The sequence below is a fragment of the Vulpes lagopus genome, chromosome 1 (assembly GCF_018345385.1).
Source record: "Vulpes lagopus strain Blue_001 chromosome 1, ASM1834538v1, whole genome shotgun sequence".
Lineage (NCBI taxonomy): Eukaryota > Metazoa > Chordata > Mammalia > Carnivora > Canidae > Vulpes > Vulpes lagopus.
In genome coordinates, this window is record NC_054824.1 from 61,789,970 (window position 1) to 61,805,037 (window position 15,068).

General features: G+C 45.8%; 2 protein-coding genes across 2 annotated transcripts in view; one reads left to right on the forward strand and one right to left on the reverse strand.

The window, feature by feature from the left end:
- BICRAL (BRD4 interacting chromatin remodeling complex associated protein like) overlaps positions 1 to 4,667 on the reverse strand; it is a 104,183-nt gene extending 99,516 nt beyond the window's left edge. Inside the window, exon 1 of the mRNA XM_041744809.1 lies at positions 4,488 to 4,667. The gene's annotated coding sequence lies outside the window, so the exon portion shown is untranslated. The remainder of the gene's footprint in view (positions 1 to 4,487) is intronic.
- Positions 4,668 to 6,704: 2,037 nt separating this feature from the next.
- Positions 6,705 to 8,235, forward strand: TBCC (tubulin folding cofactor C). The gene has a single exon (XM_041744840.1). The coding sequence runs from the start codon at positions 6,714 to 6,716 to the stop codon at positions 7,878 to 7,880; it is 1,167 nt and encodes a 388-aa protein (XP_041600774.1). The 5' UTR covers positions 6,705 to 6,713; the 3' UTR covers positions 7,881 to 8,235.
- Positions 8,236 to 15,068: the final 6,833 nt, after the last annotated feature.

Sequence of the window (15,068 nt, forward strand, 5' to 3'; positions counted from 1 at the left end):
AGACCTGGGATCCAGTCCCACCTCAGGCTCCCTGCATGGAGCCTGTTTCTCTGCCTCTCTCAATCTGTGTTTCTCATGAATAAATAAATAAAATATTAAAAAAAAAAAAAAAAAGGGATCCCTGGGTGGCTCAGCCGTTTAGCGCCTGCCTTTGGCCCAAGGCGTGATCCTGGAGTCCCAGGATAGATTCCCGCATCAGGCTCCCTGCCTTGAGCCTGCTTCTCCTCCCTCTGCCTGTGCCTCTGCTTCTCTCTCTGTGTCTCTCATGAATGAATAAATAAATAAATCTTAAAAAAAAAAAAGGGGGGGGGAATCCCTGGGTGGCGCAGCGGTTTGGCGCCTGCCTTTGGCCCAGGGCGTGATCCTGGAGACCCCGGATCGAATCCCACGTCGGGCTCCCGGTGCATGGAGCCTGCTTCTCCCTCTGCCTATGTCTCTGCCTCTCTCTCTCTCTCTCTCTGTGTGACTATCATAAATAAATTTTTAAAAAAATTTAAAAAAAAAGTCTGTGGTTAAGGGACGCTGGGTGGCTCAATGGTTGTGGGTCTGCCTTCAGCTCAGGGCGTGATCCTGGAGTCCTGGGATCGAATTCTACATCGAGCTGCCTGCATGGAGCCTGCTTTTCCCTCTGCCTGTGTCTCTGCCCCTCTCTCTCTGCATCTCTCGTGAATAAATAGATAAAATCTTTTAAAAATTAAAAAAATTAAAATCTGTGGTTAAAACCAAACTCATAGAAACAGGGAGTAAACTGGTGGCTGCCAGGGGCTTGGGGTTGGAGTGATGAGTGATGATGATCAAAGGGTACACACTTTCAGTAATAAGTTCTAGGGGCACCTGGATGGCTCAGTCAGTTAAGCATATGCTTTCGGCTCAGGTCATGATCCCAGAGTCCTGGGATCGAGCCGCACATTGGGCTCCCTGCTCAGTGGGGAGCCTGCTTCTCCCTCTATGCCTGCTGCTCCCCCTGCTTGTGCTCTCTCTCACTCTGTCAAATAATAAATAAAATTTTCAAAAAAAAAAAGATGAATAAGTTCTAAAGATACTATATACTGCATGATGACTATAGTTAACCATATTGTATTGTATATTGAAAGTAACTATGAGAGTAGATCTTAAAAGTTCTCACCAGACACACACACACACACACAGAAAGTAACTATGTGAGGTGATGGATATATTAACTAACTCTTGTGGTAGTCACTTTGCAATACATATACATGTATATCAAACCATTATGTTGTATATTGTAAACTCAATGTTATATATCAAATTAAATGTCAATAAAGCTGGGGGGGGATAAACCTAATTACCTCAAATATTCTCAAAACTGTTTTTTAAAAATAGAATAGTGTAGGGGTGCCTGGGTGGCTCAGTTGGTTAAGCATCCAACTCCTGCTTTCAGCTCAGGTCATGATCTCAGGGTCATGAGATCCAGCCCTGCATCAGGCTCTGAGCTGGGTGTGGAGTCTGCTCAAGATTCTCTCTCTCTCCTTCTCCCTCTGCCCCCTCCCTCCACCTTGCACAGGCACAAGTGCACTCCCAAACAAAAACAGTAAAAAATATAATAGTATAGAAAGTCTATTAAGAGAAGGAAGAAAGTTAGAGCATCCACTTGGGTGGATGATGAGACAAAAGGAAACTTGTTTTAAATTGAGGAAACCTACTTGCTGGGAGGAGATGCTGAAGAAGACAGAGGAAAGATCGTAAAGGAAGAGAGGATGAGTGTGGCGAGAGGTCCTAGGAAAATGAGAGGCCTGCCCCAAACCCCATGTCCCTGCCCTGAGCTGGTCTCTGGCACATTCTCATTCATTCCCTCATTCATTCTCCAAACACTTGCTGAACATCCACACCACCCCGTGCCACTTCTCTGGACAACATACTGATCCTCTTCCACAGAGCTTTCAGACCTTCCACATGCTTTTAGACCACCATCCCTTCCCTCCCATACCCAGCAGAGGACCTCACCACCTACTTTCACAGAAACCATCAGACTCATCTGTCAGTGACCAAACATACAAATTTACCTATAGCTGCACCCTCTCCTGCTGATAGGGCATTTTTAAACAGCAGTTTAATTTAGGGGGTCTTGACCAGTATTTCTGAAATGCAGTAAGTAGAACAGAAAATAGTATCCAGTGCACATCATAAGAGTATTTACTGTTTCCTGCATCTGTTACTGTGTGTTGAGGTCAAAAAGTTTCTGTGTGATGGAAAACATGCATAATAAAAAGTTGAAACAACACCACCTCAATAGAGAATCTGTCCCTGGTCTGTATAGGGCTGATCCTTGCACCTGGGCTCTGGAATCCACTCCCCCCAGGCTTTCCAGGACCCTTATATTAGGAACCTCGGGTTTTCTTTGTTAAAAAAAAAAAAAAAAACTAAACTAAAAAAACTGAACACCTCTCACTGGCCTCCTCCTCTCCCCCAGGTACTGTCCCTTTCCCCTTCATAGTCAAGCTTTTCCAAAAAGTTACCTGTGTTTGTCCCTAGCTCCACTATCCCACTCCAAACTGGTCTTCCTCACACCCCAGCTGGCTGCCTCTTGCCCCCTGCCCCCCAAGTCCTATGGCATCTCTCCAGGTCAGCAGGGACTTTGCAGGGTTTACTTACTTCTCATTGTTTCTTACCCTCTCAGCCTCTGCTCAACCCCCACGGAAGTCTTCACTGACCTCTTCCATAAGAGCAACCTCCCCTCCCCTCACTCTCTGTTCCTCTTTCCTCTGTAACAGTTGTCCGTTGTCACTGTTACAATCTTGCATGTTTGTGCCAGTACTGGTTCAGATGAGCCCTTGGGAGGAGGAGAAAAGGGATGCTGTCTATTCATCTTGGCAGCCTGAGGGCGTCGCTGGCTCAGTGCAGGGCACAGCAAGTGCTTCATAAATTGACATTGGATTCATAACCAGCATTAGGGGTGCAATGATGAAAATCATTCCAGAAAGTGAAGGGGTTGAAGGGAAGAGGAGCCAGGAACAAAGATGGAAGATAGGGGCTGCTCCTGTTCTGCTTCCCAGACCCAACTAGAGCCTTTGCATGGACAGCACGTGCCTTCACGTGGTCATCTTCATGGTCAGAAAAGTCAGCAACTAAGTTAGAAAATGTGCCTAAGGTTAGATACTTGACAAGCAGAGCCTTTTAATGAATGCTTTATATCCACTATATCGTCAGCGTTTGCTGAAAGATGACACCTTCTCTTGGAATGGAGCTACTAGAAAACAGGGCCTGGATCTGTTTATTTGTCTGGTGTATCCCATGCACACAGGGTCTCTGATAAACTCCACAGAATGGCAAAAGGCCTTATTCCTGGCTGTCTAGCCATATCCAAAGACTGCTGTGCTGAAATGCTTTCATTTCCTAAAGCATACTAATACACATCACTATGACATTAGAAGATGAAATGAATACAACAAATATTTAACATCAGTATGGAGATACGAGCAGCAAAATGAAGACTGTGATATGCTACTGAACAAGACAATCAGGTTTTTTCAAAAAAAACAATCACCAGAGGTAGGGGTGGGTGGATTTAAAAGTGATTAAAGTGATTTAAGGAACATATCAACTAGACACAATGTGTGAAACTTTTTTGGATCCTTATTCAATAAATAAAAAGGGGGAAATTATAGGATAATCAAAGAAATATGAATGTAGACTGGAACTCTAACAATAATAAGGAAGTATCACTACTTTTTTGGAATGTGGTGATGGTATGTGGTTGTTTTCAAAAGGTAGTCCTCATCTTTGTGACATATTGAAACATGTATAGATTGTAAAATATGACATAATACAATGTCTGGGATTCACTGTGAAATAATCAGGGTGATGGAGTTTGTAAGAGGCCAGAGTTTCAGAAGAAATCAGAGTGTCAGTTGGTCATTGTTGAAACTTGGGTGATGAGTACACATCACCTTTACTGTCTTCTTTACTATGTTTGAAATTTTCAAGATGTTAAAAAAGTAAATCTGACAAGTTAAACCATAAAACGTAAATTTCTGTTGAATAATTTTTAAAGTCTGTAACGCCTTAGAATTTTCAGGATGTCTAAAATAGAGCAGTACTTGATTCACAAGCTCTTTCAAAGGAGGATTCAGAGCTCTCAGGCTGCTTGTCTTTTACCACATGTTACATTGTTATAATGAATCACCCTCTCTCCTTCCATTGGAACAGGCACTTACCTCCCAGGAGCCATCCATTTCAAGGATGCATACTGAATCCACTGCCCTCAGATGTCAGAAAAAAGACACAAATGCAGTCTGGCACTGCTGGAAGTTTTATAGCCTTCCCATTGCTTTTAAACACAGAAATGTAGTTTACGTTCATGTCTTGACCACCTATGTTGGCTTGCAGTTGTGCTGGGGGCTGTAAAGAACTGTCAAGTCAATGCTTATGATGCCCACATCACTGACCCCTGTCCATTCCCACTCATGCTTCATTCACATCAGTCTTTGAAACTGCCTTCAGCACATGAGGTCAACAGGGTGACCTACCTGGTTTTGTCCTTTACCTCTTCTTTCTCATAAAAGTTTGAACTACCCAATGTAAAATATTCAGAAACTGGGGCGCCTGGGTAGCTCAGCGGTGAAGCGCATCTGCCTTTGTTTCAGGGCCTGATCCTGGAGTACCGCGATGGAGTCCCGCATCAGGTTCCCTGCATGGAGCCTGCTTCTCCCTCCCTATGTCTCTGCCTCTCCCTTTCTGTGTCTCTCATGAATTAATAAATAAAAACTTAAAAAAAATATTCAGAAACTTCCAAAGTCTACTGGCCTCTATGCCAAAACCTGTTTTGGGGCAGAAATGACGTTCTTGGGAAGGATTAATGGTACTCAAGTCTACTTCTGATACAGACACTAACAACCACCCATAGATTCACTATGGCTAATCCAGAAATGTTGCCTCACCCCAGCCACAGCTCCAGTAAACCTCGCTTGGCTACAAGCTTCCTTGAGTGGGAGAGGTTCCATCTCTGAAAAACTTAAGGGAGGCAGGTAAGGTTCTTGGTTTTGGTTTTTTCCCTAGCAAAATAAATCTTTAAACCTTCCTTCTTTAAATCAACTCTTTATAAAATAAAGCAGCTATTGCATTCCTCCATATAATTTACACAAGATAACCAGCCCCAGAACCAAACCTCACAAAAAGCAAAAAGCCTCTTCAAGCTTGCATTTGAAACAAAGCGAAGGAAAACGAAAAATATACACTACAAGCACCAGCACAGAAAATTTTCAGCACCCGGTTCCCACCCGCTGCACACACATACACACGGAACCCCCGACGCCACCTCCACTCGCGATTTGCCAAGCCGTGTGACCTGTGTTTGCTTTCCGCGGAGAAATACAGGAATTTATCTGTTGCGGGTTTTGTTTGTTTGTTTTAAATGGGAACGGAAGGAGAGTGGGGCGTGAAACACTGGAAATGAGTCTTAATTCTCTCGTTTCCTCCCATCTTTCTCTGCATCAACATGCAGATGGATCAGTGAAATTCCAAGTAACAGTTTCTTGGGCAGAAGCCCCCGCTGGAAACGGTGGAGGCTGGGAATGGGGGGGAGGTCGGGGTGACACCGAAGCCTGGCAGGGCAGCCGGGGTCAAGGACGCGCCCCGCGCTCGGCGGCTGCACGGAGCACGCGAGGTCGTGCGCGCCCGCAGCCCGCAGCCCGCAGCCCGCAGCCCGCAGCCCGCAGCCCGCGCCGCCGCGGCTCCGCCGGCCCCGGCGCTCGGCGTCCGGCTGGTGACTGCGCGGACTCGGCTGCCCACTCACACCTCGGGCTGGTCCCGACTCTAGGCTGGGCGCATTCACTTCCGGTGACAAATCCCTCCCACCGCCTCTAGAAATAATGTAACATTTCCCCCAACGCTCTGCTAAAGACCGACGGCCCCACGGAGAGCCGCCGAGCCCCGGGCCGGGGTCTCACCCCCGCGCCGCCAGCGGCGCGCAGCTGCGGAGGGAGCGCCCGCCAAGTGGGGGGGTGGGGAGGACGTGGGAGGAAGAGGAAGGGGGTGTGGAATCTCACCCTCCCCCGCCCCCACCCCTCCAACTGCAGCAATTGGCCAAAAAAATAGTAATCCGTTTTTAGACTGCCCCTGGGCCCCCGGAACCCGGTTGCAGTGAGAAACCCAGTCTCCCATCCCGGTGCCCCTCGCCTATTCCCGCCCCTGTAGGTGCCTGCGGGGATCCAGGAGACCCCAGGCCACGCCGAACTGCAGCGGCTGAGGGGAGAAGGCGGGTAGAATGAGGATTTGGGGGCGGCAGGAATGGGTTGGGGGAGGGGGTGGTGGAAGGGAAAAGAAAAAACCAGAGGCATGCAAGCGGCTCCCTAGCCAGCTGTTCCAGCTGCCGCTTCCTCCGGCGCGGGCCGGGCGGTGCAATATTCCCCCCCCTCCATCTTTCTCACCACTACCTGTCCCCCCACCCACCCTGCGCACACATTCCCCCCACCAGTAGCGGATCTCCGGCCTGTAAGGGGGTAGTAGGGAGGAGCTGGGGGGAGGGGGAGGCCTGCGAGTTTCTAACCTTGTTCTTATAAACAAACCCACATGTGCAGCTGCCGCTGCTGCAACTCACCCCACAATCCCGGATATAAGTCCTGCCCCTTTAAGAGGAAAAAAAGCTTCCCCCTCCTGTCTCCCACCCCACCCATCCACAAGGACCTTTGTCTCCCCACCCCCCTTTTCTGTCGGCCCCGCCTCATGGCCCCGCCCCCTCCGACGCCGAGGAACCAATGGGCAAAGAAAATAAGGCCGGGGCTGACGTAAGCGAGTCCGGCCAATCACAGGGCGCGTTGGTGGGAGGCCTCACGGAGGGCGCGCCCGGAGGAAGCAAGGCAGCTGCAGGGAAGCTCGAAGTCAAGATGGAGGCTGCCAGTTGCTCCGCCGCCGCGGCAAACGGGGCCGTGGGCTCGCAGCGGGACCGGAGCCTGGTGCCTGAGCGGCTGCAGAGACGGGAACAAGAGCGGCAGCTGGAGGTGGAAAGGCGGAAGCAAAAGCGGCAGAACCAGGAGGTGGAGGAGGAGAAGAGCGACTTTTTCGCCGCCGCCTTCGCTCGGGAGCGAGCGGCCGTGGAAGAGCTTCTGGAGAGCGGGGAATCCATGGAGCAGCTGGACGAGGCGGCCGCTCGGCTCCAGGGCCTGCAGAAACTTGTCAACGACGCGGTTTTGTTCCTAGCCGCCTACGACCTGCGGCAGGGACAGGAGGCGCTGACGCGGCTGCAGGCGACCCTGGCCGAGCGGCGCCAGGAGCTGCAGCCCAAGAAGCGTTTTGCTTTCAAGACCCGGAGGAAGGACGCTGTTTCGGCCACCACAGTAGACGCAGCTCCCGGCCCTGCGGCGGCCGAAGGCATCCTGGCCTTCCCGCCGCCATTGAAGGAGGAGGGAGGAGGCATCGGCTCCGGCTTTGTCTTCGGCTTCTCCAATGTGGAGTCCCAAGTCTTGGAGAAGCGGGCGGAGGAGCTGCACCAGCGCGACGTCCTTTTGACCGAACTGAGCAAATGCACAGTCAGACTGTATGGTAATCCCAACACCTTGCGACTAGCCAAAGCCCGAGGCTGCACGCTGCTCTGCGGCCCGGTGTCCACTTCTGTGTTCCTGGAGGACTGCAGTGATTGCGTGCTGGCCGTTGCCTGCCAACAGCTCCGCGTACACACTACGAGAGACACCCGCATCTTCTTGCAGGTGACCAGCAGAGCCATCGTGGAGGACTGCAGCGGCATCCAGTTCGCCCCTTATACTTGGAGCTACCCGGGGATCGACAAGGACTTCGAAGGCTCTGGCTTAGATAGGAGCAAAAATAACTGGAACGACGTTGACGACTTCAACTGGCTGGCCCGGGATACGGCCTCCCCAAACTGGAGTATCCTTCCTGAAGAAGAGCGAACGGTCCAGTGGGACTAAGCCCTTGTCACTGCGTTCTTCACTCCTACCAAATACTTCCCATGTGGGATCGGCTCCTGCTAATGGGACTTAAGAGTTTACTTATTGTTTTCATACTTTGTATATGTTCAGTATTTTAAAGCCTGAGATTGTGTATAGGCTCCTACTTGCGCTTTCCATTAAATTCACGACAGGTTTAACACTTTGAAACATTTTTGCTATTTCGGTAATGTGTAATAGCTTGTATTTGATTATGGTAGTTTGAAGCAGTAAGAGGAAAAGTGTGGGTGTGTGTGGGTTATTAATGATCTGTGGTGTTTAATACGTACTGCATGATAAAGTAGGTCTTCAATAAATATTTAATAAGTGAATTTGATAGGGTGTTTGTAGGAGTCAGTTAATGTAAAGTACGGCATCAAACCTGTGCAAAACTAGTGATTGAGAGCTCTTGAAGTGAAGGTTTGACTTCTGTAGGTATTACTCAGTAGGGTGGTGGAAAACTCGTCTTCAGGTACACATTAGCCTGGGTTTCTGGAATCCAGCTACTTACTCATCAACCCCAGGAGGCTCATGAGTCTTACCAACTGTAAAGCCAAAATAATTATAGCTGCCAGGTTTTTTTTTTTTTTTTTTTTTTTTTTGGTGCCCTTAAAAGGTCATAGACACTGTTCTAAGCACCATACTTATGTCATCATGACTAAGTCCAGAAAATCTTATGAGGTAGGTTCTGTTAACACCGTTTATCAGGTGAAGTAGTTGAGTCACTGGAGTCACACAGCTCAAGTGGACTGGGATTTGAAACCAGATAGTCTGGCTCCAGAGCCCACCTTCGCAACCACTATAAACTGATTTTGAATAGTGTTCATTGAGTTGGAAATAGATCTTCCAACATCATTAAAGAGGACAAATTGTTTTTCCTAATTTCTCAGGAATAAATATGCTTCATATCCTCACACAAAAACATCTAGCTGGGTCTTAATTTTTTTCCACTCATTTTTCTATAATTTTCTATTGCTGATTTGGCCTTCTGCTCTATGTTATCACCCATTATTATTTTTTTTTTTTAAGATTCTTTATTTATTCATGAGAGACAGAGAGGCAGAGACACAGGCAGAGAGAGAAGCAGGCTCCATGCAGGGAGCCCGACGTGGGACTCGATCCCGGGCCTCCAGGATCACACCCTGGGCCAAAGGCAGGCACTAAACCGCTGAGCCACCCAGGAATCTCCCCCCACCCCTTTTTTTTTTTTTTAAGATTTTTATTTATTCATGAGAGACAGAGGCAGAGACACTGGCAGAGGAGAAGCAGGCTCCCTGCAAGGAGCCCAATGAGGGACTCCATCCCGGGACCCCAGGATCACGACCGGAGCAGATGCGCCCAGCCACCAAGCCACCCAGGCACCCCATCACACATTATTATTAAATGGAAAGTTCTAAGTTTCAAAAAGCTTTTTTGGGTGGCCTTGTAACTGTAGACATGATTTTAATAATAGCCAAAAGTATTAAAGTGCTTTTAGTACCTTAAGTGTTTATATGTTCTATCTTGTTCCAAAAAAGACTTTAAGGTGGCTTTTAGGATATGTGAAATGTAACGAAATAACAAATGAGAAGGAGGAAGAAGGGTAGAGTCACCCAGGCGTAAATTAGGCCAGTAAAAAAAATGGGGCCTACCAACCTCTATTCCTCAGCTGGAGGTGAATCTGGATTTTTTTTTCCCCTCAACTGTTGGCTGACTTGAGACAATCCTAATCATTTCACAAATTGCAACATCTGCAAAGAAGAGGGGTGTAAAAAAAAACTATTGTTTAGGAGAATTAATTCTAGTAATAAAGACCACATGTAATGAAATTCTCAACCACATGTTCACATAAGAAACTAGGACTAGTATTGTAAGACTATGCTCCTAGAGACTGACAGTTTAATGCCAAGTCCCCTTCAGGAAAAACCATGCTCATGACACCAATGGGCTTGCAGTTCTATTTGTGGACTGAAATTTCACAGGAGAGTTTAGCTGCATCCAAAAAAATCCCCTGCAGTTTATAATAGATCAAATCACACAATCAGGGCAGTTTGAACTATAGTTGATGCTTGCTAATCCCCTATCTTCTTGAAGTTCTCTCTTTCTGACCTCTATAGCATTGCTCTATATCTGTTTCTCTTATGACAGCTTTTCCCCATTCATTATGATTCTGATGATTCACAGCCCTTAAGTGTGAGTGATGCCCAAGGTTTTGTCTTCGTATGCATGTTCTCCAGAGCCACAACTCTCAACCTATGTGTACAGTTCTAGTTAATGGGCTCACTTGCCTTTCAAATTCATATATTCTTAAAAATCTCCATTTTCGGGCAGCCTGAGTGGCTCAGCGGTTTAGCGCCGCCTTCAGCCCTGGCGTGATCCTGGAGACCTGGGATCCGGTCCCACATCGGGCTCCCTGCATGGAGCCTGCTTCTCCCTCTGCCTGTGTCTCTGCCTCTCTCTCTCTCTCTCTCTCTCTCTCTCTCTCTGTGTGTGTTTGTGTCTCTCATGAATAAATACATAAACATTTTTAAAAAATCTTTAAAATCCTTATCTTTAAAAAAAAAAAATCTCCATTTTCCCTCCCAAGTTCCAGATTTCTTTCAATGATGGCACTCTTCTCCAGGCATTCAATGCTTACTAAGGCCAAACAGGTAAAGTCAATGAGTAAAGCTGAAAGAAAGTCAATTGGGAGTAGAGGACCAGGTGATTTGGCAGAAAAATTTAAGCATTTAAAAAACGTTGTAAAAACCAAACAAAATTTTTTTTTTTTTGGTCTGCATCTGGTCCCTGAGCTGGCCAGTTTGTAATATCAAACTTCCAAATCACGACAGTTCTCCCCTCACCAGATCTTGCCCACATTCATCCTGTCCTCTCAAGTCTTTCTGCCATCTCAAAGAGTTAGACATTATTATGTTTTCCTTAAACTTAAACTGATGGGTTTTTCTTTTGACAAAAAAAAAGTCACCCCTGAATTAAAAGCATTGACTAGGGGGGTGCCTGGCTGGCTCAGTCAGCAAAACATTCAACTCTTGATCTCAGGTCATGAGTTTAAGCTGCATGCTGGGCATAGAAATAACTTAAAAAAAAAAAAAAGGCATGATTAGAGTTATTTTAGTAAGTTTTTATTAAGCAAATCTAATCATGGTGATTAAAATGAGAGCATATTGCACCAATAAGTGTAATGACCATATATCTTCATAAAAAATCACCTCTGGGGGATGTTTGGGTGGATCAGTCCCTTAAGCATTGGACTCCATTTCCACTAAGGTCATGATCTCAGGGTCTTGAGAGGGAGGTGAGCTTTCACCTTCTCACTCAGTGGGGAGTCAGCTTGGGATTCTCTTTCCCTCTCCCCTCCCCACTTCCTATCTCAAAAATAAGTAAGTGGTTTTTTTTTTTTTTTTTTAAGATTTATTTATTTATTCATGAGAGACACAGGGAGGCAGAGACCTAAAGGGAGAAGCAGGCTTCCTGCGAGGAGTCCCATGCAGGACTCAATCCCAGGACCCCTGGATTATGCCCTGAGGCAAAGGCAGACGCTCAACTACTGAGCCACCTGGGAGTCCCAAAAATAAATAGAGCCTTTAAAAAATTATTAAATAAAATCAATGCTAGGAAGCAATAAAATTATACACTCAAGCAGAGTTTATTAAATTTCCATTTATGACTGGTTGTGTTAGACACAATTCAGTACAGTATTACATAATTGCAAAGTATCACTCCAGAATTTCAACCCCACAAAGATAAATGGCCAATTTATGTATAAGTTCTAATCTTGAAGTTCTGATTGCAACGCAAGAGTTATTGCCAAAAAAGTCTTAATTGTATTAGCCAGGAACTGAACTAAATCAGCAAGACATAAAGATTCAACTTTCGGAGATCCCTGGATGGCTCAGTGGTTTAGCGCCTGCCTTCGGCCCAGGGCATGATCCTGGGGACCCGGGATTGAGTCCCATGTTGGGCTCCCTGCATGGAGCCTGGTTCTCCCTCTGCCTGTGTCTCTGCCTCTCTCTGTGTCTCTCATGAATAAATAAATAGAATATTTAATAAAAAAAAGATTCAGCTTTTTATGGGTAATATTGCAAGGTAATACAATGTTTTAGAAACATCATGCAATTACTCCGGTATCACAAAAATTAGACAACTAAATTGCATTGAATTCAGTATATGTGCTGTGGAAGCGAGCACAATTGCATTGAATTCTAAAGTCTAATCACCAATTCAAAAAACTTAGTCACACTATTTGACTCTTGTTCTTCTCTTACGAAGAAAATAAATTGGCCATTGCGATTAAGATGCAGGGAGATAAAGGGTCAATTATTTACTCAACTTTAAGTTTCAGGAAGTGCAGGGACAATATGACACAGAAAGTCATGATCAATTCAACTGAACAAATATTTGAGCATAGACTAAGCACCTGTGCAGTGCTGGGCACTAAGAATGCAATGGCAAACGAGCATGTCGTCTTCCTTTATGGAGGGTACAGTCTAGATGAAGATGAACAATCCCAATAGAGAAATTCTGAGAGCTCTAAAAGGCGATGCCTTATAACCTCTCCAGCTTAGTAAAGAACTCAAGGCATCCATCACCCATCCAGGGGTTGAATTCCTTGAATGACATCTCTGCCCACTGCCTACTTGGATTAGCAACAGTCGCAGAGGAATGCAGTTACTATTCAAAAGCCTGCCTCTCAATTTTTCAGATACTGTACTTTGAACTTTAAGAATCGACAAGACTAGGGCACCTGAGTGGCTCAGTGGTTGAGTGCCTGCCTTTGGCTTGAGTTGTGATCCCGGGGTCCTGGGATTGAATCCAGCAGCAGGCTACCCATGGGAACCTATGTCTCTCTGCTTATGTCTTTGCCTCTCTCTGTGTCTCTCATGAAGAAATTAATAAAACCTTAAAAAAAAAAAAAAAACCGACAAGACCAAGCAAGACAATTCAAGGCCATTTACTTACCTAGCAAACAAGCTCAACAATCCACTCAGGAATTCAAATGGCGTATGAAGATTTTTTTTTTTTTAGTTGAATACCTTTCAGTTGTGTTATGTCACCAAGAAAGCTATACATAGTCTGATTTTTAGAACTGATATCAAGGGGACGCCTGGACGGCTCAGCGGTTGAGCTCTGCTTTCAGCTAGGGCCTGATCCTGGAGTTCAGGGATCATGTCCCACATCGGGCTCCCTGAGGGGAGCCTGCTTCTCCCTCTGCCTGTGTCTTTGCCTCTCTGTGTGTCTCATGAATAAATAAATAAAATCTTTTTTTTAAAAAAGAATTGATATCAAGGTAGAGGTTTGAGTCTAAGATGGCAGTGCAATGGATTTTTTTTAAGCAGAGATAATTTATGCACAGGTACAAAAAAATTAGAATAAAAAGTAAATCTCAGGGACACCTGGGTGACTCAGTGTTTGAGCATCTGCCTTCACCTCAGGGCTGATCCCGCGGTCCCGGGATCGAGGCCCACATCAGACTCCCTGCATGGAGCCTGCTTCTCCCTCTGCTTATGTCTCTGCCTCTCTCTTTCTGTGTCTTTCATGAATAAATAAATAAAATATTTTTAAAAAAGATTTTATTCATTTATTCATGAGAGACAGAGAGAGGCAGAGACACAGGCAGAGGCAGGAGCAGGCTCCATGCAGGGAGCCCGACATGGGACTCGATCCCGAGTCTCCAGGATCAGGCCCTGAGCTGAAGGTGGCGCCAAATCGCTGAGCCACCAGGGCTGCCCTAAATGAATAAAATCTTTTAAAAAAAGTAAATCTCCCTTTCCCTTTGATCTCAGCCATTCAGTTCTTTTCAGGGAGCAACTATCCTGTAACCTGTTTCCTTTATTCTTCTGGGTTTTGCATTTACAAACTCACATGCAAAATATCCTTTTATCTTCCCACTCAAATAGAAGCATATTATGTAAATTACTAGGCACCTTACCTTTCTCATGAACATCATCCATGGAGATCTTCCCATGTGAGTACATATAGTCATTTAATTCTCTTTACCTGCTGCATAGTATTCCATTCCATGGACTGTGCTATACTTGTTTACTGGTCTCTGATGGACATTTCAGTTATCAATATTGAACCATTAGAAAAATGCTACAATGGATAGTCTTACACATAAATTATTTAGCATATGTGCAATATTATCTGTAGGGTAAGTACCCAGATGAGCATCTAACGGCTGAGTCAATAGCTTATGCTCATTTACAATGTTGATAGATACTATCAAATTGCCTTCCAAAGAGGTTTATCAATTTATGCCCTCACTAGCAATGTCTGAGAGTGCCATTTCTCCACATCCTTATCACTGTGCTGTGCTCTCAAATCTTTGGCATTTTGCCAATCTGATAATTACAAAGTGTTATCTTCCTGTAACAGCAGTTGTAATCATCTCCTAACTTGTCTCCCCATCTCTGATTGCTAAACCCTTCTGCATGCAGCTGCCAAATTAGTTTTCTTAAAGCATGTCACCTCTGGCCTAAAACCCTCTGAGGTTCCCATTTGCCTGCTGCACTCCCTGGCCTGGAAGACGAGGCCCTTCACCATCTGCTCTCAGCCTACTGCTCCTACATGAAGTTTTGCTGTTTCATCACACACGCTTCATGCTCCAACTCGTCTGAACTAATACCCATTAATCAAACACACTGTATCAATCAGGCACCTGGCAGGAAACAGATGGCACACTCAAAATGGATAATTTGTGGAGAGCTTAATACAGGAACTATTTCAAAGCTGTGGGCAGAGTTTAGGAAAAGCAGTAAAAGATGGTGCAATACCTGTTAGCACGCCTAGAGCTGAAGGGACAAAACTGTTACCTGAACCCAGAAAGAGACGATGCTACCTGACAGGAGCTGTGACCTTTGGTGAAGGGATGAGGCCACTATGGGAATGAGAAGATGCCACTTTCTTCTGTTGGTGCCTTCCATTAGCTGAGCCCAACTGAAAACTGTAGGGCGAGGAAGTCTGTTGGTGCAGTCTATAATGATCATCTTCCAGGACACAGAGCAGGGTGGAGAAAAATGAAGAATAGATTTGGAGGAATGAATGAAAGATACTGAGTACAAACACCTGCCATACTTTTTGGCCTTTTCTCAAGCAGTGCCCACACTTGAGTCCACGTACACCTGCCAAAATTTTATACAAGTCAAATGTCATCTCCTTTGGGAAGTCTCCTGGGATTTCCCTCAGTTTCTT

Coding starts and splice junctions, on each gene's coding strand:
- TBCC (XM_041744840.1), top strand. CDS start 6,714: ATGGGCAAAGAAAATAAGGCCGGGGCTGACGTAAGCGAGTCCGGCCAA.